The sequence below is a fragment of the Delphinapterus leucas genome, chromosome 9 (assembly GCF_059928025.1).
Source record: "Delphinapterus leucas isolate spDelLeu-1000000601 "Yukka" chromosome 9, BTC_Dleu_Yukka2, whole genome shotgun sequence".
Taxonomy (NCBI): Eukaryota; Metazoa; Chordata; class Mammalia; order Artiodactyla; family Monodontidae; genus Delphinapterus; species Delphinapterus leucas.
The window spans coordinates 94,721,625-94,743,182 of record NC_143137.1 but is presented as its reverse complement, the minus strand read 5'-3'; the positions used below and the strand labels follow the sequence as shown (position 1 = coordinate 94,743,182).

The 21,558-nt window shown below is 44.5% G+C and overlaps 1 protein-coding gene across 2 annotated transcripts in view; it reads left to right on the top strand.

The window, feature by feature from the left end:
- Positions 1-21,558, top strand: part of GLI3 (GLI family zinc finger 3) — a 269,151-nt gene that overhangs the window by 64,892 nt on the left and 182,701 nt on the right. For both annotated transcript variants that reach the window (XM_089917837.1, XM_022593050.3), the window contains one exon: positions 16,962-17,204. In XM_089917837.1, coding sequence (XP_089773963.1) covers positions 16,962-17,204 — 243 coding nt within the window. The remainder of the gene's footprint in view (positions 1-16,961; positions 17,205-21,558) is intronic.

Below are 21,558 nucleotides of genomic sequence, written 5' to 3'. Positions count from 1 at the left end.
GTTGTGGCTCACGGGCTCTAGAGCACAGGCTCAGTAGTTGTGGCGCACGGGCTTCGTTGTTCCGTGGCATGTGGGATCTTCCCGGACCAGGGCTCGAACCCGGGTGACCTGCATTGGCAGGTGGATTCTTAACCACTGAGCCACCAGGGAAGTCCCTACTTGTTCCCTTTTAAGGGGACTTTTAGGTGTTGCTTTCTGCGATCAGCCTGGCAGAGCACAAAAAAAGTTCAAGACTTGATACCACCAGTAACTAGATTTCAGTGAGACTAGGCCTAAGCATGGCACAAGTGGGGAAGGAGAACCCCACATGCACCAGCAGTGTATTTTGATTTAATGACATGATAAATTGTCCAGCTCATTTATATTTCATGACCTGATCATTGAAATTAAGCTAATTTGTGACTTCTGCGTTCTCACTTTTCATTGTTTATGTGGAGAAATGATTCCATATTTGGGTTTCAGGAATATGTATTTATGAGGGGGATATTTTAAAAAGTAATTGAATAAAAATCCTCCTAGCTCCCATGAACCTCTTGATGTTTTTGCAAATTATTTCAACTCTTAAAACCTTCAAATGGAACAAATAGCAAGACACTTCACATTGGATAAGGAAGTATTTTACCAAAACTTTTGGTGGTTTCTGTGGTTTCTCTAGTAGGGTTTTGCTTAAAGCCAAAGATTTGCAACTGATTTGCTCTGCCTGTCAGGAGCTGCAATCTATGAGTAAGCTTTAATTCCTTCATCATTTCATTATTGCTTTCTCTTGCACTAAAAAAAACTGCTCCTAGAATGTGGAGTTTTACTGCATAAATCTAAACCTGTTTTTAGATTTCTTAAGAAATGCATTGCAACATGGAAGTATGCAACCATATTAAAACGCCACCTTTCAAAACTTTATAGTGCAAGTGTATGTACAGGTTTTCTTCAGTGATTGTTTTCTGTTCATGCTATTAAATTAGAACTTACATTTTTGCACACACGTTGATTTTTCACCCCACAATGAATTTCAGGTCCATCCAGATAGACCCATTAAACGAATTTACAAAGGCCTGGGATATTCACATTTTGGAGCCATTCAAATATATTCTTTCTTTATTCGTTTATTTGTTTGTTTATTTATTAAAGTGTAGTTGACTTACAATGCTATGTTGGTTTCAGTTGCACAGCAGAGTGATTCAGATTCTTTTCCACCATAGGTCATTACTAGATGTTGAATATAGTTGCCTGTACTGTACATATAGTGGTGTGTATCTGTTAATCCCAAACTCCTAATATATCCCTCACCCCTTCTTTCCCGTTGGTAACCATAAGTTTGTTTTCTATGTCTGTGAGTCTCTTTCTGTTTTGTAAATAAATTCACATTCAAATGTAAAAGATAGAAAAAGACAAGTACACAAAGTTTCCTTGAAAAGAGTGGGTGGAAGTTTGTGTTGAAGCATCAGGGCAGAGAGGAAGCCATTAAATTGGCCAAATGAGAATTCTTGGAAACCTTACAGACAAGTTCAGGAGTCAAGTGCAAGCTACAGAAGGTCAAGGAAAAGAGACGCTGGGGTCAGGAGAGTTTAGGATTATTGCTCGGTGGTTCTGGCGTATGCAGAAGAGAGATGGTGTATTGGATAGAGGTGGTGTGGGGTCCAACGAAGACTTTGTCGGAGAAAAGTTGAACAGAGAGAGGCAGCTACACGACAGAGGCAAGTTGGTGATGCGGATGAACATCCCTTGCCGGCACCGGGAGGGGTGTGACAGTCAAGGGTGAGCCTGGAAGGGCACTCTTTAATATGGGGCAGACGAGGAGCAGATTGAAAGGAAAGGCAGGTTCCCGGAGATACACACCTGTCTTGGTTTTATTCCGAGTAATTTATGAGGCCCTTGGCAAGGCAGACTATGGCCTGACTCTTATAGAAAGGGGTCAGTACTGCACAGAATCCGTGTTTGGATGGCAGATCCGTAATTTGTGAATACTGCCGTTATTGGACAGGTTTGTGGTGTAGCTTTGGAGATGAGGTTGAAAGTGTAAAAAAGTGTTTGCTTCTTCCTCTTCTGGGCCACGCCTCCCCAGGAGTCCAGAGCCCATAATGCTTAGGAAGGAAGAGAAGTAAAGATGAGCTTCCTTTACTCATTGCTCTGTGAGGCTGGCTGCTTGAGAGCCCAGGGGAGGCAACTTCTCTCTGGCTTGAAGTCGCAGTGGTTGCTAACCTTCTGTTGAATGAACTGAGAGCTGCATTCATTTTATAGGGAGGGGATATTACATTGGCTGGCGGGACCATACTAGGATTTTTCTTCCTTTCCCTACAAATGATAGAATAGACTAAAGAGACCCAATAGAATTAGTAAAATTGTCCAGGACAATAAAAGTGCCTGGATTATATGTTTTGGTTGCTGTTTCCTGCAGCCCTTCTTGAGAGCTTTAGTAGAACTGGACCAGACAACGAGAAGAGGATGGAAGAATTTTTATCTGAATGGCTTGGCAGGAAACGTAAAGGTTTTCTGCCAAGAAAGAGGAATTTCCACTTGTGTCAGCAAGATGTGAATGAAAGAAGAAAGAAAAGTGCAAAAAGAAATAAACAAAAAATCATACAGGTGCCTTCAAACCCCAAGGCGCAAGGTTTTGGAGCTCCAGAATCATCGTTAATACTATGCTGTCGAGTTGAATGTATCCCCGAGGGGTTAGAGGGAAGTTGACCAGCCTCTTTGAAAGTCTGAATTAGAGGAGACTCAGCAAAGACTTTCCCAAACCGGATCTTGTCCAAACCTCCTTCAAGAATGTCTGCCTGGTCTATCCGCCCACACCCAACAGCTGAACAAGCTCCTTTTCCTTTCCAATAGCCTCCTCCCGACATTGACTTAACTGTCCATTGGTCTACAGCACCAACCCTGTGGCCTGTGTTTCTCTTCTCAGGTGGTTCCAAGTCTAGAAAAATCGCAGTCATAACGACTGCGAGGGCAACAGCCATTCGTTTTTACTGGTCTGCTTTGCTGGGACACACGGACACCTTGACATGGTTGCATCTGTATGAATCCAGTGTAGAGAATGGCTGGCCTGGGCCAGTTTGCATGCTTTGTGTCAACTCAAGCAACCCTATACCCCCCTGGATGCAATTTCTCACACAAGTTGCCGAAACACTTTCTCGGAACCCTGACTGAATTTCCTTTTGCCTTTTGGTTGGGAGATTCCCGATTTGTTGGGAACAGGAAATCTCCAAGCTTGCTGCTTGCAGGTTCCTCCTCCATCCTTATTAGCAAAAATACGTGCCAGTCTGGGTCATCCTGCCTTCAAAAACAGATCAGTAGGGATTATATCTGGCTCAGCAGAGGGCACGTTCCCTTGTATTTAAAAAAGACACATTAAGTAGCTTGATGTGTGGGAAATGACCTGTGTCACCTTCAGCTTTCAGGGAGACTGTGGCACTTTTGACCGACGTGTACGTTTTGGTTTGTGATTGTTCTGAAAAGAACAAAACTCAAAACAACTGCAGACACACCCTAAATTGGATAAGGAAACCGATCTTGAATCACACACATCTCAGATTTTTTATTTAAAATTCATTACTTACCACAGTGCTTAACACACTGAGAGAGGGAAAAGTCAGGAAATGTTTTCTACCTTAAGGTTTATGAGAAAGGCCCAAATCTTCTTTTCCCCGCCATATAAATTGTCAGGTTTAGAATTATAGGGAACTGATTTGATCGCCAGCTCACTGACCTGTGACTTTGGGGAAGTTCATCTCTCCAAGCCTGTTTCGTTCATCTGTAAAGTAGGATGATGTTAGTACCCACCGTAAGGTTTGGAAGCATCAATACCATTGCTTTGAAATGGTGCTGCCTTATTTTTGGTATGTATTTCTCAGGTGTGCTTCATCGTTTCACTGATGGGGGGTCCTGAGATGGGCAAGTCAGGGCTTGGCACACTTTTTCTGGAAAGGGCCAGCTAGTAAATATTTTAGGATTTGCGTGGGCCCTTCGGGCCCTCTGCTCTTATAGGGATAAAGCAGCCATAGACAATAAGAAAATGAGTAAGCCTGGCTGGGTTCCCATAAAAGTTTATTCATGGACACTGAAATTTGAATTTCATATACTTTTCACGTGTCATGAAATGTTCTTCCTCTTTTGAATTTTTTTTCAGCTATTTGAAAATGTTCAGTCCATTCTTAGTACACAGGCCATGCAGAAACAGTCTGTGGGTGTAAGTTGCCAACAATCATCCTAAGAGAATTTGCCTGATCATTTTTAGTATTGTTCAGGGAGAAACAGCAAATGTATTTCTTGGGAAGGTTCAAGTGTCTCAAGTCATTGTAGCGAACCAAGCAGAGAAGAGATTGATATTTTCAATGCAAATTTCAAGCAGGCATACTTTGTAAATGTTGATTATGGGCCTGATCCAAGATACATTGAAAAAGTGGGTGAAAGAGATGGCCAGTTAAGTTATAGGTCATTAACTTGGATCCTCTTTCTGGTTGTGAAACAGCGATTATTCTCTCCCCAGACCTCCAGCCTGGTGATTGGTGATGGCTCATTTTATATAAGGGGAAGCAGCAGCCCAGAGAAATCCTGTGACTTGCCTGACGTCCAACCAGTGTAACAGTAGAATCAGTCCTGGAAACTTAGCCATCCACCTCCTGACCCAGGGCACTTGCATCCCACTGTCCTGCTTGGCATGATTATCAAACAGATAATGAGGAGATTAGTGCTGGTACCCGGCACTCATAGATGCTATAATTTATAAAGATCCTTTTCATATTTTGTTTAACCCTCAGGAAACCCTGGCAAGTAAGCAGGGCAAGTTTTATTTTCTGCCCGTTAAGTGAGGCAACTGACAATCTGATATAATTTAAGTTACCCAGGGTCACACACCCACGAATGCTAGAGGCAAGTCTGGCACCTAGGTGTTCTAACTCCTTTTATTATATACCATGTTGCCTTATTATATATACGATACGGCACTTGATGTCATTAATATCCAAACATTAAAAAAAAAATATTGAAAAAGAAATAACACCCTGCCCTGGCTCCAGCCCCTGGCAGTGATTTTTAAGTAGAGGTTTGTGTTGTGAGAATTTTTTTGCTTTCAGAATGCTGCACGTGCCTCCTGTAAAACGTTGAATTAAAAGATTTGATTTTTGGTAAGTGGCCCATGTACGTTTATTATTGATTTATTTTGGTACTTTTTGCTTCAGCTCATTTTGGCTAAACAAAGCACTGCTGTATTTTTGTTGCATAGCCCATCATTAAAAGAAATTGAAAAGACGCGTGTTAGTTTGCATAGTGCATGGATGGAAATCTATCTGGCACTTTTAGGAACGGTCACAATTCCTAATAGTGCGTTTTAAGGAGTCTGGTTTTGTTCTTGATTTAAAAAAAAAACTTTCTGAAATTTGCTATAATTCGATAATCGTCTTTCTTGGGGGAGAGGGTCTCAGCTCACTGTGACCCTGGTTTTATTGACTTATGCAGCATTCCCTTCCAGCCTGTGGGAGGGGAAGTATACTCTGGGGCCACATGACGGGCCTTTCATTTGTTGGTAAATAATCCACGCAAAGCTGCCCCCAAGCGCAAGTTTTCCCCTCTTTTCTATAAGCCATATGCTTCTTCAGCCATTCGACTTACGCCCCTTTCCATAAACTACATACAGCTTTAACTGTTGGCACTATTGTTAACTTGAACACAAACCAAATACTCAGACGGCTTCTGGCATCTAAGTCCGCAACACAATCCCCTAGAAGACGGTGGTAAATGTTCCTTTGCACAAATAGCTGTTCAGAACCTGGAGACCCTGGATAACAGGTCCTTTGGTTACAGACTGAAGTCTCCTTTCCTGATAACTTGTATAGGAAGAGGTAGAATAATTTTAACAATGACGATCATCTTCACCTATACGTATAAGGAAATGACAAGCGAATCAGTGCTCAGCTTTCAGAGACTTTACGGTAGACACTTTGCAGGAGTCACTCATCATTGATAATAGATGAGAAAGTCCCCAAGACCTGGCCGCTGAAGGATGGCCTGAGGCGGCTTGCTTAAACTTATTAAGCCTCAGGGTACTTACCTGAATAACTGGGAGGATGGGACTGAGTACCTGGTAGACTGGTGAGCAGCCAGTGGGATTAGTGCCTTTGCACTGGGCACACGACCTGGCTTTTAGTACAAGCTCAGGAATATGAACAACAGCCGTGGTTTAATGATAATTTCTAATGCACTTTCCCTTTATACCTTTCAGGGGGTGCCCTGGTGAAAGCTGAGTTCCCAAGTTTAGCAGGAAGTGATGTTAGGGCATTTTTGGTACTTGTTTGGAAGGCACTCGTGTATAGGTACAAAATAATTTAAAAGTCGCATGATTTTAAATAAATGAATTTATTGACATCTCCATAAATCCCAGCATCATTGTAAGGTGTTATTAATGCGTGTAAAAACAGCCTAGCAGGCACTTACAGTCTTAAGAGGTGGGATAAGTAGTTTAAAACAAGACTACAGGAGATAAACTTGTGGGAGAATTTTTCAATATATGTGTACTTAATTTGGACTTCTCTAGAGAATTATTGTGAAGGTCATACTTAGGATAGAATTAAAACCAAGAGTAAAAGAAATCGGCTATATCTGCAGTCTAAAGTGGTTGGGAAATATAGAAACATAAAGGAAAAATAATCCATAGAAATATTTTCATGCTATCTTGGTGCGTTTTTTAAACTTAAAAAAATTTGCATAGAAATAATTATATATTTGTCTTCCTCCCTTAAAAAATTTGGAGGCATGGTGGTCTAGTGGGTGAGTGGACTCTGAATTCCAGTTCAGGCTCTGCCTCTTTCTAGCTGTGTTTTCTTGGATAAATATGCCTCAGTTTTTGTATCTGTATAATGAGGAGCGCAACAGTATTTACCTCATAGGATTGGCACGTAACATCTTAGAACAGTACTTGGCATTCAGTAAAATCCTTTCCTTATACTCATTAAAATCCTTGATTGCACTGTATTTAATGATATAATATTCCATCCTATCATAAGATAATGGACCTTAATTTTGTTACTGAGTTTTCCCTACTGTAAATAACACTGTGATGAATATCCTTGAATATACATTGTCCTCTTTTCCGATTTTTTTCCCTTAAGATACATCCTGGAAGTGGGATCATTTGATACAGCCGATGAAGGAAATATTTTAATAGTGTGAGAAAGTGACTATCCCTTTGTATCCTCCCTAACACTCAATATTATTGCTTTTGCAATTTTACTGTAATATTCCTCATTGTTTTGGGGTACAAGCTTTATTAGCAAAGGTGTGTAAGTTCCTTTAGGGTAGTAGTTAGTCTCCAGTGTAGCAGAATCCAGTCGGCTACCTGTTTTTGTACAGCCTACGAGCAAAGAATGGCTCTTCACATTTTTCAATGTGATGTGAAAATTACATGAAATTCAGATTTCCGTGTCCATAAATAAAGTAGTGGGACACAGCCACGTTCATTGGTTTATATCTTGTCTGTGGCGGCTTTTATGCTGCAGTGGAGTTGGATGGTTGAGAAGTTCGCAGACGTATGCTAGGGCATTGATTAGAATTCAAATTCAAATTTATTTTATATTTCTTGACGCTGAGTAGAGAGGTCCAACAGCTAGATCTTTAAGTGGGAGCTTTAGAGTCCGACTGCCTGGGCTCCAGGCTCTGCTTGTGAACCGTCTGTGTAACTTGGGTAAGTTAACCCAGCTTCTCTGTACCATAGTTTCTTATCTGGCAAATGAGCAGAATGACATTGTCTTTCTGATCAGGATACAGTGAAGAGTAAGCAAGACAGGTGAAGCCCTCCCTATGTCATAGTAAACACATGTTAGCTGGATTTCACTGGTACATGGTTAATGGATTTGAATTGGTCGGAAGAATGAGTGAGACTAAAATTACTTGTATTTTGGAATTGTGGATGAATTTGGTCTTTTGTTTCCTTAATCGCTTTTGTTGGGACTTCTTGAATATAAAAATGCATTCCCCTGGCGGTGGGACATTAAGTTCTCCTGAATGTGTCTGGAAAGCTAGCAAAAGGGCAGAAGAAAGGTCTGACTGTGTCCTGGTTTCTGCTCTCATGCAAAGGAGAGTGGGTGATTGTTGTCTGCCCCGTCCAGTTGGTCAGAGGAGGGGAGAGCAGCGGGGGTACCAAAGCATCCTGTCTAGGCTGTGACCATAAACATGAGCTTTGGGGGAGATTAGGTTTTGTGACCATTCCTGCTTTACTCATAGTATCTGAGCCATTCCTGGAAAGTGTTTCCCAAAGTTGCAGACCTTTGTGGCTAAGTAGCTAGAAGTAGGCTGACCTCTCTAGTAAAAGCGTGAAGAATCAAAACGTGGTATTTTCATTTGGATTTCTCGAATGCACATTTCATAACTAAGGGCAAAGTGGGCAGTGGCTAGGGGGACCTTCTGTGGTTAGAAACCTGACCCTGGGCAGCCCCTGGCCTTGCCCGGAGGCTGGGTCACCAGAGGCAAGCGCCCTGGCACCATCCCTAATCTTGTCCCAGCGCAGGTGGAGCCTCCAGCTCCTTTCAGTACAGTAATGATATTCGCTTGATATTTAAATGCCCCCTCTGGAGGGTCTGATTCCTCCCATGGAGTAAGCATGGTCTTTAAAATGTTATTAAAAATATAATACCACCATATGCTCAGGCTTTCTTAGTACCCCGCCTTCTAAAAACAAAAACCAGGCAACGTAAACACACCGGATGAAGCCAGTTAAATTTGTGCTCACCCCTGCAATTTAAAACATGGTGGAAAAGTTAGGAAATGGGACTTTGATGTAGGGACGGGGACAGGGTGGGCGCGAACCTGGGAACCACCATTCAAAAGTGCGGCCAGAAGAAGCTGTCACACACAGAGATTTTTTCCTGCCTACCTTGAAAAGAAGAGCAGGAATTCCCTGGAGGCCCAGTGGTTAGGACTCCGCGCTTCCGCTGCAGCGGGCGTGGGTTCGATCCCTGGTTGGGGAACTAAGATCCCGCAAGCCGCCTGGTGCGGCCAAAAATAAAAAATAAATAAAGGAAGAGCAGGCCCTGCGTCCTCCTGCTGGACAGGAGCTGGGGTAGATCTCCAGGGCGATCGATAGGCCTGGTCCCATTGGAGGATGCAGCTGGCAGCAGCAGCCTGGACCCTCTAGCCTCGTGAACAGACATTTCACTCTTTCTGTTATGACTGTGGGTTGCAGATGTCGTTATGGAAAGTTAACTGCTCAGGTCTGTAGGTGCAAAGCAAGGAAGAGGGACTCTTCATTCTTTGCTTATAAAACACTCAAACTGGGGCTTCCCTGGTGGCGCAGTGGTTGAGAGTCCGCCTGCCGATGCAGGGGACGCGGGTTCGTGTCCCGGTCCGGGAAGATCCCACATGCTGCGGAGTGGCTGGGCCGGTGAGCCGTGGCCGCTGAGCCTGCGCGTCCGGAGCCTGTGCTCCGCAACGGGAAAAAAAACAAACACTCAAACTAAGTTCTCAAAGAAATCTCTAATACTTAAATGTTCCTGAGACTGTTACTCGCAGATAGGCATAAATGCACAATTAAGCAGAAGGAAAAAAAATGGGGCCCTCTTGAGAATTTATTGTACTGCCTTTGATGTCACTAATGAACTCACTGTGTAAGCAACGACTAGCAACTAATAGCGGGCTAGTAGAAGAAGCTTCATGACATTTTAGCATTCTTAACGCAAGGAAGGGTCTTCGCGAGCTCAAGGAAAGGAAGACCTCTCTTTTATAGGAGGGCCTGCCGGGACCCTCAGGGGCCTGTTGTGGTCTTTTTTTTTTTCCTCTTCCCAGGTACGGGTGGGGCTTGACTAGTGCTTTCTGTCTGGAAGTTTGAAAGCTGGTTCGTAAGGCTGGGTTTGTGCTGGGTGATACTGGACCAGGTCACAGCGACTCTTTGCTGTGCACATCATTAACGCCGAGAAGCATCCTCCCAGAGGTGGGCAGGGGTGTGGACCTCTGATTGGTGAGGGTTCAGAGAGAGGCACAAGGAAAGAGAATGAAAACCCTATAGGCCACAGGGCATGCCTGGTGAGGCCTCATATGGTGTGATTGGCTCCTGATTTTTCAGATGGCAAGGAGCCCTTATTGTATGATCTTTTTAAAAAGGCAAGAGGCTGCTTGCTCTCTGCTGCCCTGGAACAGCCATGTCAGGTTTGCCCTTCAGTTTATCTAAAGTCTCATCTTGCTTTCTCTCCACTCTTTCTATCCCAGGAGCCCCTTTTGAAGCTGGGTGGAGCTCTGTAAGCTGAGTAGTAGGGAGTGAGGCCAGAAATTGCCTTGGGTTCAGTTCTAACCTACACTTGGGAGCAAATAGTTTCTGGTGAAGGGCTGGTGGGATATGGGTCAGTCTGGACTATGTTTTGTACTTTGGCAAAAAGAACTCTAGAAATGTTAAAACAATTATGGCATTTGTACTACTCTGATTGAGGGCGTTTTGTACTTTCTCTCCTTCCCCCTTGGGATCTCCTGGTTGACGAAAGTGGGAAGAGAGAGCTACCCGTTAATCCTTGAGCCCATGGTCTTTGAGGGAGGGTTGCCACTTGAATTTCTCCAAAGCTTCAAACCCCCCGGCAGCCCGCTCGTGTTGCAGGCCTTGCAGTCGGTTTAAAGGTTGCAGACAAAGCGGAGAGCTCTCCCCCATCCATCTGGGCCACTCCCTCTATCATCACTCATTGTGAATGGGAGATGTATGTGTAGCCGCATAAGGGCGATGTCTGACCCCAAGGACATTGGAAATGTTCTTAGAGAAGGCATTGTTTACTCCTCCCCTTGGAAGCCAAACTCTAAGACATTCTAGGGAGCAGCCTCTGGCTTAGGCATCACTGCCATCAGGATGGAAAGAGGCAAGATTCTGCTTATAAAAACTACAGGAACTTCCCCCCAGCCCCCAACTTCCTGGCATAATTCTACAATGCTTACGAATGTACTTAGCCTCTTCTCTTTCATTTCTGATCTCTCTTTGGTCAAAGTCTTAGAGAGAATTCTGAAACAGGGAGGCGAGGACTTGGGTTCCACTGGTTTTTATTCAAAGAAAATCAGAATGTAAATAGCCACAGAAATAAAAGCTGACAAGATGCAACCAATGTATAATAGGAAAACATGAAATAATGCTGTTTCCAAACACAGCCAGGCAATTTCCTGGAAGGAAAGCAGAAAACGATGCTCTGTTTCTTGCTCAGAAGAGGAAACTGGGGCCCCAGGCTTGTGGGAGCACATTAAAAACTGCAGTAACACACAGATGCCATTGGTTGAGCCTCAGCGTGTGAAAGGGTGTGTGTGTGTTTGTGTGTAGCCTGTATAGGGCATGTGTGTGTCTTCATGCCTGTGGGGATAAGATGCTTCATGGTACTAAGACCCTGAGGTTGGATGTCTCCTTGTGGATTTGTCACTGGGACCCTCTGGGTGCTTCCCAGGAGTAGACTTATGTTGATAAAAACTTAATAGGAGAGTATCAAAGATTTGAAAATGTCTGTGCATCAAAATGTAATTACTTTTTCCCCCCTTTTATGGTGGTTATGGGGGTGGAGGCTGGGAGTGCATCCAAGTTCCAGGTATCATTCCCCAAACCTGCCTGGGAGCAGACGTCTTGTCCTGTTAACAGGACTTTGTGGCCTCAGTAAGGCGTGGCTGGGATTCCTCTTACATCACTTACTCATCAGGGATGTGGCTGCCTGTTTCTGATTAGGAAACTGGACCTAACACCTTGTCCTGCTGCAACAGTGGGTTCTGGTGAGGATCAAGTGAGATGATATAAATGATAAAGCGCTCTGTAGTGGAAAAGGATTATTTATTTTCTTAAGGAAGGGGGCGACGTCTGCTGGTGAGGGGTCAGGAATAGCCCTCTACGTGTTGATGGAGCCTCAGCCCTGTGTTTTAATCCATTTGAAGACGACTTGATTATATCGTTCAGTTTGGAAATGATGAGGTTTCACAAACGCAGACCTTATTAAACACGGAAATATTATTTTCTTGTTCGAATCCCATTCGCCTCGAAATCTTTTTCGAGTATGCAGTCTTTCCCCCCCCACCCCTTAACATTTTGTGGCTTCTGTCCCTCTCCCCAGCCGCCCTGTCTTTTGGGCTCACTGAAATCTGAGTGCCACTTTTCTTGGAAAACCTGATATTCTGACTTCAGTTTTGTAATTTAATGATGGAGAGTTTCCTTAGTAAACCAAATTTAGAGTCCTAGAATGCTTATCTTATATCCAGACCTTGAACATAAAAGGCATTTTATACCGCAATTGTTCATTTAATGAGCAATTGCAGAGTGCAGGCCGGTTAAGGGATTGAGCTATATGCACTATTATTGCAAGAAGTATTCCGAAATACCAGAAATAGGACGTAAGCTCTGATCAGGGAGACTGCGAGCACAATTACCTTCTTTTCAAATCCTTCTGTGACACTGCAGGAGGAAAAAGGACTTTGAAACTTGAAAGGAAAGAGCTTGCTTTCAACCTCAAAAGCTAGGAGGAAAGGGCTCTGAAATTTGCTCTGAATTCCCAATTCACCATTAGCCTGTTTCTTCCTTTAGCCTCAAGGCATTCTCCGCTTTTTGAAAAGATGTTAAGAAATTCAGTCACAATAGAGAGCCTAGTTCTGATGTGTTTCCCTCGGTCCATTGAGGTCTGGGCTCCAGCCTTTGTGTGCAGTGAATTGAGCTGAGCATCTAGCTGGTTGGAGAGAGGTGAATGAGCAGTTGCTGTGCAGTGGCGAATTCTGGCATAGAAAGAAGCTCCCCCTCTTCCTTTATTTTCCAGCATGCATTCCTGTACAACCCTTGCTAGTGGCCATATGTGGCATCGAGCCTGTTCTTAAGTCAATACGGGATCCTTGGTTTATTGCAACTCTTGTTAAGTTTGCCTTGTAATTGAAGCTGCTGTTGACCTTGCTTGGGGACCGTTTGTAAAACCGTTTATTTAGCATAAACTGAAATAATAAACCCTCCTTCTCTCGGGCTGATTGTGATAGGGTGACATTAGTTTGATTTAATGATTAGCCAGCCTGACCCTTCTGCTGGAGAGAGCGGGCTTGAATAGAGAGAGTTCACTCCGAAGCACTCTGAAAGAATACTAATGAGCTTGTTAAATTTAGCATGGCTCCAACCACTTTTAATTCCTCTAATGGGAGCAAGCACTGCCTGGGAGAGGGAGAGGGCCAAGGCGCAGGGGGGCAGGGAGACACCGAGAATGTTCCTCGAGGGTCTGCACCACTAGAGAAAGCCCACCAAGAGAAGTTTGCAGAAAGTAGCTAGCCAGAGCCTGGGACGAGTTGTAAGTATTTTGTTCTCTTTTGCTCTGTGTCTCCTGTGTCTTGGGGGAAGAGAGGAGTGATGCTTCTAAAACGGGATTTCAAGGGACAGCTTAAAATCCGTGTTCCTTTCAGAGGTGAGCACGTGTACCTCCCGGGAGTTCCTCATCCGCTAATTCGGTCAGGGGGACAGGAGGTGTTCCCAGTTAGTGATGCAGCGTAGGGTTTTACGTTTCTGTCCGAAGAATCCTCTGAAACTGTTCTTTCCATTCCGAGGCGAAAGAGCACTTGTTTCCTGGGTCGCGAGGAGAAATCGTCCAGGAGTTTGTGAGCGTCCACAGGCGTGTGTGTTGAGTCCTGCTTCAGGCAACACGATTACTTCCTTTAAACCTTCACTGTAAACTGTCTCAGCAGCGTTGGCCACGAGGCCACTTTTGAGTTTGGAGAGTTTATGGCACTAAGCGTGTCCCATGCCATGTGGGTTGCCTTTGGAAGAGCGTGGAAGATCTGGGACAGTTTCTAAAGTGAGATGCAGGGGCAGCTCTCCCTAGGGGGTTAGGAATTCCTTAACTTCCACAGATCTACAGAAGGCAAGGGGGTCCCAAGTGGGATCCCGATGACAGTTTTGAAAATAATTTTCTCCTGAAACTTTTAGTGAATTGCATGTCTCAGTGTGACCCCCGAGCTTGCAGCTGTTGAACGGAGAGAGGCATGAACAGTCGCCTTGTGTTTGGCTGTTCACGTCCATTGGCAGATGCTTCTGGAGGACTGGGCTGTTTGCTTACATTTTTGCAGCCGACTTCTGCTTGTTGCCATGGTGGACAGTATGTTTCTGTCAATAATTTGGCCTGGCGTAGCCTGTCTGCTCTGACTCTCAAACTTTATTGAACAACTCAGCTCAACTGAGCAGGATTAGACAGCTCTCGTCTTTTTGGCTTGCTGAAGTGGTTGCTAAATTTATAAGAGCAGGCAGAAATATTGCTTGGAAAGTTTCCTTTCCACTGTAGAGTGCATGCCTTCAAGCCTCTTAGCTGTTTGTATTCTGGGGCATGTGTACTGTCAGGTTTTCAACTGAATGCCCCTCAGAATCAACTCAGTACACGAGATGAACTTCATGAAATAATCGTCTGCTGGAATGTTCTGGAGGGGGAGGGGAGGTGAACATTTGGGAGCATTGACTCTTGTAAAAGTCAGTCTGATGAAAGGTTCCACGTGAAAAAAAATTCTGGCCTGCATTGTACTTTACTAAGGGAATTCATTCTTGTTTTCAGTATTAAATGTTTGAACTTTGCTGATTTCTTGTTATAATTTGATATTCACGCATGTTGTGTTAACTCTCATGAAGAAAATAATTTTTAGCTAAAACGTCACCCCCCCCCCCCGTTTCCACGTTCCCCGCCGCACGACTTCCTTCTCCCACCGGTGGGGAGAAGGTGGGAGGGCTGTGATCAGACCATGCCAATTACTCAGTGATTCGCGAAGTTGCATGCAGATGCTCATCCGTAGAGGCATCGTGCCCAAGAAACTCACTCTGTTATAGGGATGCAGTTTTAAGAGAAGAAAAGTTAATTTCTTCTGGGAAGATTAAGTCAAGGGAATCCTGTTTTAAACCTGGAACAGATAAGTAGGGCTTGGTTAGTCATCTTGCCCAGAGAATGCTAATTATGTGTCACAGCCCCATTTGATAGGGGCGTTCTGGTTTTCCAGATGAAGGTGCATTCTGCAGAATTTGCCCCTCAGCGCTATACGGTTGGAAGTGGGAATTTATGTAGGCGCAAATTAGTGGAAAACATGACTTTGGTCATTTGTGCATTATAGGAATTTTTATAAAACCGACTAAGAGTTTTGAAGTGTTTTTGACACCCTTCTGCTTTTACGTCACTGCAAACCCTCGTTCTATAGCCTGCAGCTTTACTGCTGATGAAGTATGGGAGTGGCCTAGGGCCTAAAAGTATTAGTCAGAAGGGAAAATAAAAATGTAGGGGTTTTTTTTTTTTGAGTTTGTTTTTAAATTAGCAAAAGCATGGTTGGAATTGCTTTTGTAAAGATCAATGAATGAAAATGTGGGATTGCACCATTTTCTTTTTTAGTAGTTACTTGATAGATTAAACTCATAATTTATCCCATCATTACAAGGTTTTGGGGTGAGGAGCTGCACAGAATAACTCTAGAATAATGTTTCACAGTTATCCAGCAGTAGTCAGCAAAATTACTGTAAAGTCCAGAACATACCACATTGCCTATTCAGTTTTGGAAGTCATTTGCTAGGCTAAAAAAATATATATATATGTATTTATATATATATATATATATATATATATATACATTGCTTATTTCTTCAAGTCCCAAACATAGGCAGAAAAATGAGAGTTTCTACTGGCTTTAGGTAGTTCAAATTTTTAGTCATCACAAAACAGTAGTTGTTACTTTAGTTTGTATTTTCACGCTCATTCAAATTCATAGCTATTCTTCTGAATTTGTCAAAAGAGCTGTGAAACTGCTAAAGCATACTTCTGTTTTTTTTTAGAGGGTCTCAGCCAGACACACCTGCTTTCTGGGATACTTTGAAGAGAGGTTTGTGTATTGAGATTAGATGAGTTCAAAATCTGCTCATCTAAATAGTACAACAGTATTATTATTTATACCCAAATATAGTTTTTGTTTTGAGAATCAGGAACAGGAAACAGCTTTCAAACGAGGTGTCTAAGCGGTGTCCCAACAGCTTGGTTTCTATCAGCACTTGTCTGCCAGAGCACAGTCTGTGGATTAAACACAGAGCTTGTGTGGGCGTAGTTTAGAGTGTGTGTATGATTCTAACACATGAAGCGGTCCACTAGTTGTGGGTTCCGATCGCCCGTTCAGTTTGATTTTATGCCTCGGCTCTTTGATCTGCTATTACAGAAAGGTCATCCAATCACATTGGCAGAGAATCATAGTGGACAGATGGAAAGTTCTTACAGATGAAAAGGAGAAGTATTAGGAAGCTGGCATTTCAGCAAGCCATTGCTTACATGTTGGAAGTGATGTCTGGAGCCCACCAGAGCATGGATGTAGATCAGTGTAGCTGATGCCCTCCACACCCGTAGCCTCACCCCGTTTTCGTCTTAGCTCTCAGCTCTGCTCTGTGGGCGGAAGCAGGAAGTGTCCTGCAAGGGGCACTGTAGGTTTCCATGATTGGCATCTTTATCCCTTGGAACCAATGGGTTTTCTGTCCCATGTCTGGCTCTGTTTCATCTCTCAGTGGGTCACAAATCTGACTTAAAAAAAAAAAACCCAAATCACAAAAACTTTGGGATCGCTTTCTAACGGGTCCTTTTCTGAGGAACAGAGGTCCCTCGCTTCCTAGATCACCCGGAGGCCTGGCTTCCTCAGACCAGGGGAAACTGGACATCCACAGCCCTAGGCTGGAGAAACTTCCAGTTCCATGTGGGACCCGCGGGGATACTGGAGAGTCCCCGCTGAGCCTCCCTGGCAGATTCGGCTGGAAACCGGGGATGAGAATTTGCTGACCCCCTACATCTCAAGTGAATAGGCTCATTTCCTGCCCGCCTTCCTCCTTCGATTTGTATCTTGGACCCTCATTCATAAGCAGTTTTGGCTTGAGACTGTCCCGTCGTGGTGTAGCTTTCAAAGTTGCCAAGAATGAGAAATAGGCTTCTTTTGCGGGGGTAGATGGATGGAGAGGGAGCCCTAGTTGATGGCTGCTCACAGAGTTTCCGTTTCCTTTCCTTCTTCAGAGGATGAAAGTCCTGGACAGACCTATCACAGAGAGAGAAGAAACGCAGTCACCATGCAGCCACAGAGCGTGCCGGGGCTTGGCAAGATCAGTGAGGAACCTTCGACATCCAGTGACGAGAGGGCCTCGCTGATCAAGAAGGAGATCCATGGGTCCCTGCCCCACCTGGCCGAGCCCTCTGTCCCCTACCGCGGGGCTGTGTTTGCCATGGACCCCAGGAACGGCTACATGGAGCCTCACTACCGTAAGTGGTCCCCTCCCCATGGCACTTGCGTAGGAGCCGCGGCAGGCTCTGCGTGTGTGGGCATGTGTGTGCATGCGCTTAATTAATGAGGTATTTGGCATGTATTAATTTATACAAATGGAATTTATACAAACGTTTAATTTACTGTCTGCTTTACTTCTTACTTCTCCCACATCCTGTCCATTCTTCTTTTTAGGGAAAGCCATTTCCGTGCATCCCTAAGCAGCTCTCAGGCCTCGGAGGGGGTTGGAGGGCCGCCGTCAGGAAGGTGTCCATCTGTGGCTAATCCACGTGGACCTTTCCCGGGAACTAGAACCAGGTTTGCTCCACCCAAGTAGATGCTGCTAGAGGAAAACTGGAAGAGGGGGGCAGTTATTGAAGTGGGAGGCATTAGCAGATGTCTTTAACAGCAGCCATTCCCCCTTTTCAGTGATTTGTGTTTATTTGTTTTTTTGCTTCATTGCTGAGGAGGAACAAACCTCTTCTAACCAACCAAGGCTGAATTCCTTCCTATGGAAGATTTTTCCATGTGTCCTACCTTCTTCTGGAATCAGCAGACCAGAAGACCTCGGAAAGCTCCTTTTCCATCACTCCAAAAGTTTAAGAAATTAATTAGGGCTCCGAACACACCTATGCAACGGTTTTCTCCCAAGGCAGAAACGTAAAGGAACATATACAAGGGTTCAGTCTATTTCTGGCCTGGTTCTAGTTAAAAGAAAGGTAATTCGGTGGTGGAGTAATGAAGTTCATATTGAGATGCTCAGGCTTGCAGCTCTTGATTACAGATTTATCACCTTGCCAGGATACAGACCTGCTCCGACTCCAGATGGACCATCGCGCTCCGGGGAGGGGGGACTGGTTTGCGTTTCCCTTTTTCCACATCGTTCAGAGATTTTAGTGTTTTAAGGCAAAAGGTCATTAGCCAGATGAATGATGAGTGAGGACAGCTGACTAGTGCCTGGTTTTTGGCTCAAGAAAGTGCCCAGGATAAAAGCTAATTTCATCCCTTCATTAGTCGGCTTGAAGCAGAGGGGAATGCTCACTCATCAGGGTGCAGATCAAAGAGCTTCGCGCAACCTTAAGTCTCAGTAAATGCTCCTTCTTCCTCCCCCGAACGAGAGTATATTGTTGGTAAGGATGGAAGATACATTATTTTCTTCAGTGGAGGGAGATTTCTTTTAAGTGGTCAGAGGCATGGAGGAAAAGGTTTGATGGCTTCTTGTTCGCTTTTAAAAGAGGCTACAACTTCTCTGTTTAAAAAGTGCTTATCAGCCCTGTGGCTACCGTGGTTACTTTTACAGATACAGAAATAAGGAGGAGGTGTAGTGTGTGTGTTCCTTTCCTTCCCTCTTTAGAGGTTTCTTTCATTTTATTTGATTTCTCCTTTATTTTCGGAATGAGAGTTTACAACAGTGTGGGTAGGGTTTTTCTCCGAGCACATTCCTAAGTTTTCTACATTGTATGTTTGTGGATGGGCCTGCATTAGATCTCATCCATGCAGAAAATTGGAGGGACTGTACATACTCTCGACCTGTGTTAATATTCCCGGAGAGTGGCTTACTTTTGAAAAAAGATCAAGTCCAGATTATTCGCCACACGTTCCCTGTCTTGTTTTTGCCCTTCCATGGGAACACAACTTTCCACCTTTCCCCATTTCATATTTGTGTTGTGTTTTCGATTCCAGATGCCCACTAATTGGTGAGGTAGTTAATTGGTCAGGACAGCTGCCCGAAGTAGGCAGATGACTGCTAACTTTCTGTCTGTGCCGTCCAACTTGCAGCTTGCTCTTGGCCCATTTGTTCTAACGGTTTGCCCATTGAATTCTCTCCCCGTCATTTGAGGGGCTGGGATCTCTGCACATCCGAGGCCCTCATCCCCTCTCGGTGGTCCGTGTGTGCGACCCCCCACCCCCACCCCGGGCCTCCAGTGGAGTACGAACTAGTCCGGGGCATTGAAGAACTCTTGATGGCTCTTGGAACTGTTCACTGTCACCTGTTTAGGGGACATCGCACCCATAGGTTGGTTATGCTTCAGCTTTTCCCACTGCATTTTCAAATCACTGTTAAAATCACACGGTAATTTATAAGCGAGGTAGGTTGTCTGTCACCAAATGGCAAGTGCCATTTTGACCCACCCTCTCAACGTACTCACTCAATTGGACATGAATAAACGCTATCGTTACATACATCGTATGGATGGGGAGACCTAGGGATTATAGCTCAGCAACCAGGGCACTCAAGTTCCAGCCTTGCCGCCTACTGGTCCTGTGACCGTTGCCAAGTAGGCTTGTGCTCTCAGGTACCTCTAAGGATCCCTTCGTAACTGTTGAATGGGAGTGATGTAAGACCCCCAGTCCCATGGCGTCCTTGTGACAATTAAGCGAGACAATGCCAATAAAATATCGAGTACCATCTCTGGCTCATGGCGAATGCATCGGAATCATTACAGTAGCTGTTTCTCCTCTGCCCCATCTTTCTTCTCCTGTGCCTTCCTCCTTCTTGCCCCTCCTTCCGTTCCGTCGTCATAACCATCATCCATGCCCTCACCACCATCTGTAAGTGATGCGTTCACTTTCCAAACCGACGTGTTTTGTTTTGTTTTTTGTTTGTTTGTTTGTTTTTTTTGATACGCAGGCCTCTCACTGTTGCGGCCTCTCCCGTTGCGGAGCGCAGGCTCAGCGGCCATGGCTCACGGGCCCAGCCGCTCCGCGGGCATGTGGGATCTTCCCGGACCGGGGCACGAACCCGCGTCCCCTGCATCGGCAGGCGGACTCTCAACCACTGCGTCACCAGGGAAGACCCCGACGTTTTTTCTTTTTTTTTAATCAGAGTTGCAGTTGGGTTCGGTTCAGTGCAGACTGGCTTTTCTCCGCCAGACCTGTTTTCCTCCGTCCCTGAGGTCAGCATCTTCTATAAATACAGGTTACAGATGGAGTGAGTTGTAACCCTTAGGGAAAGGGTGTGCGGTTAGCAAGGGATGCCGTGGCCCTGTGAACAGAATCCTTTCTCGATGAACCTTAGGGGACAGACTATCATTTTTTTCCTGTTTGGGGAGTAGAGAAATTTTAAAGCTTTTACGTGAGTTGGAGTTTTAACCTTTTAAATTCCTAGCAGAAAGTGTTTTATGTAACAAGCACAAACTTAATACATGTGGAAAAATAAAAAGTATAGGGTTAGGTGTTCATGGTAAATAATTTAAAGATGTCCTAAAACTAAGCCTCAAGGGGTCAGTGGGATATGACTTTATTTTTTCTAGAACCCTGTTGGATTATTTCATCTACCAGTACAATGAACGTTTTTTTAGGTACCTCGTAATAATATTTATCCACCTCACGTGGATTTAATTATCCAGATAAACGACTGATGGGAAGCTGAAACTGACACATCTTCTAAGAATCTTTTAGCGTGTGAGAAAAGTACCCTCTTTTTAAAATGAGACGTAAAAGTTTGGCCACGTTTCTTTACCTTGTCTCAGTCGGCAGCCTTGTCTAGAACATAAGTTCATCGCAGACCTTCGGTAGCTGACGGTTCAGAGCATCTTTTCAGGCCGTTCCCTTTTCCTTTGAGTCGTCTGCCAGCCCCACCAGACGGTCGGAGGGGAAAGACTCCTCTAATCCAGTGTATCTGGGCATGTGAACTCTCACAGTAATTCCTGCGTTTCTCTGTGGTTGGAAAATGCAGACGTTCCAAGATGCCTAATTTGTGCTTCTATATATACTAACTTTGTATTTCTAACGTGTGGGCAGGCTTCCTGTAAGACCGGAAAAGGGAAAATCGCTTTTCCCCTCAGAAGGACATCTGTAAAATTTTTATTGCACAACACTCTGTTGTACTTGGGTAGGCAATGCTGCATCGTCACAAATTGCACTTAGGCGGGATTCAAAGTATTTTCGGTTTTGTGGGTTGCACTTAAAAAAAAAAAGAAAAAGAAAACCCCAGGATAGCGGGCACTTCAAACATTTGCAACATGTGTTTGGAATAAAATCCTCGCTGGGGGATTGGGGGGTTTGTCTCGCCAAGGGTAGCTGTGGATGGGGTGTATGTCAAGGCAGGAAAGTTGATGTTCAAGCTGCATGGCTCAGACCTGGGGTGGTGCTGACAGGCTGGCTGCTGCAGGATCACTAACGCTTTATAATTGGGGAGAGCACGGGAGGGGCCAGATTTGGGGAATCTGACCTACTTGTCCTGGAGTCAGGATAAGGATCCCCATCTCCGGCCCAAAGATTTCTCAGCAGTTTTATTCTACTCCTGCTTCATCTGTAGCCAGATATTTTAAACCACCATCACCCCCCGGCCCCCGCCTTCACTTAACCACTGTGCATTTCTTCTTTTATAAACTTACAAGGCAGGTGACA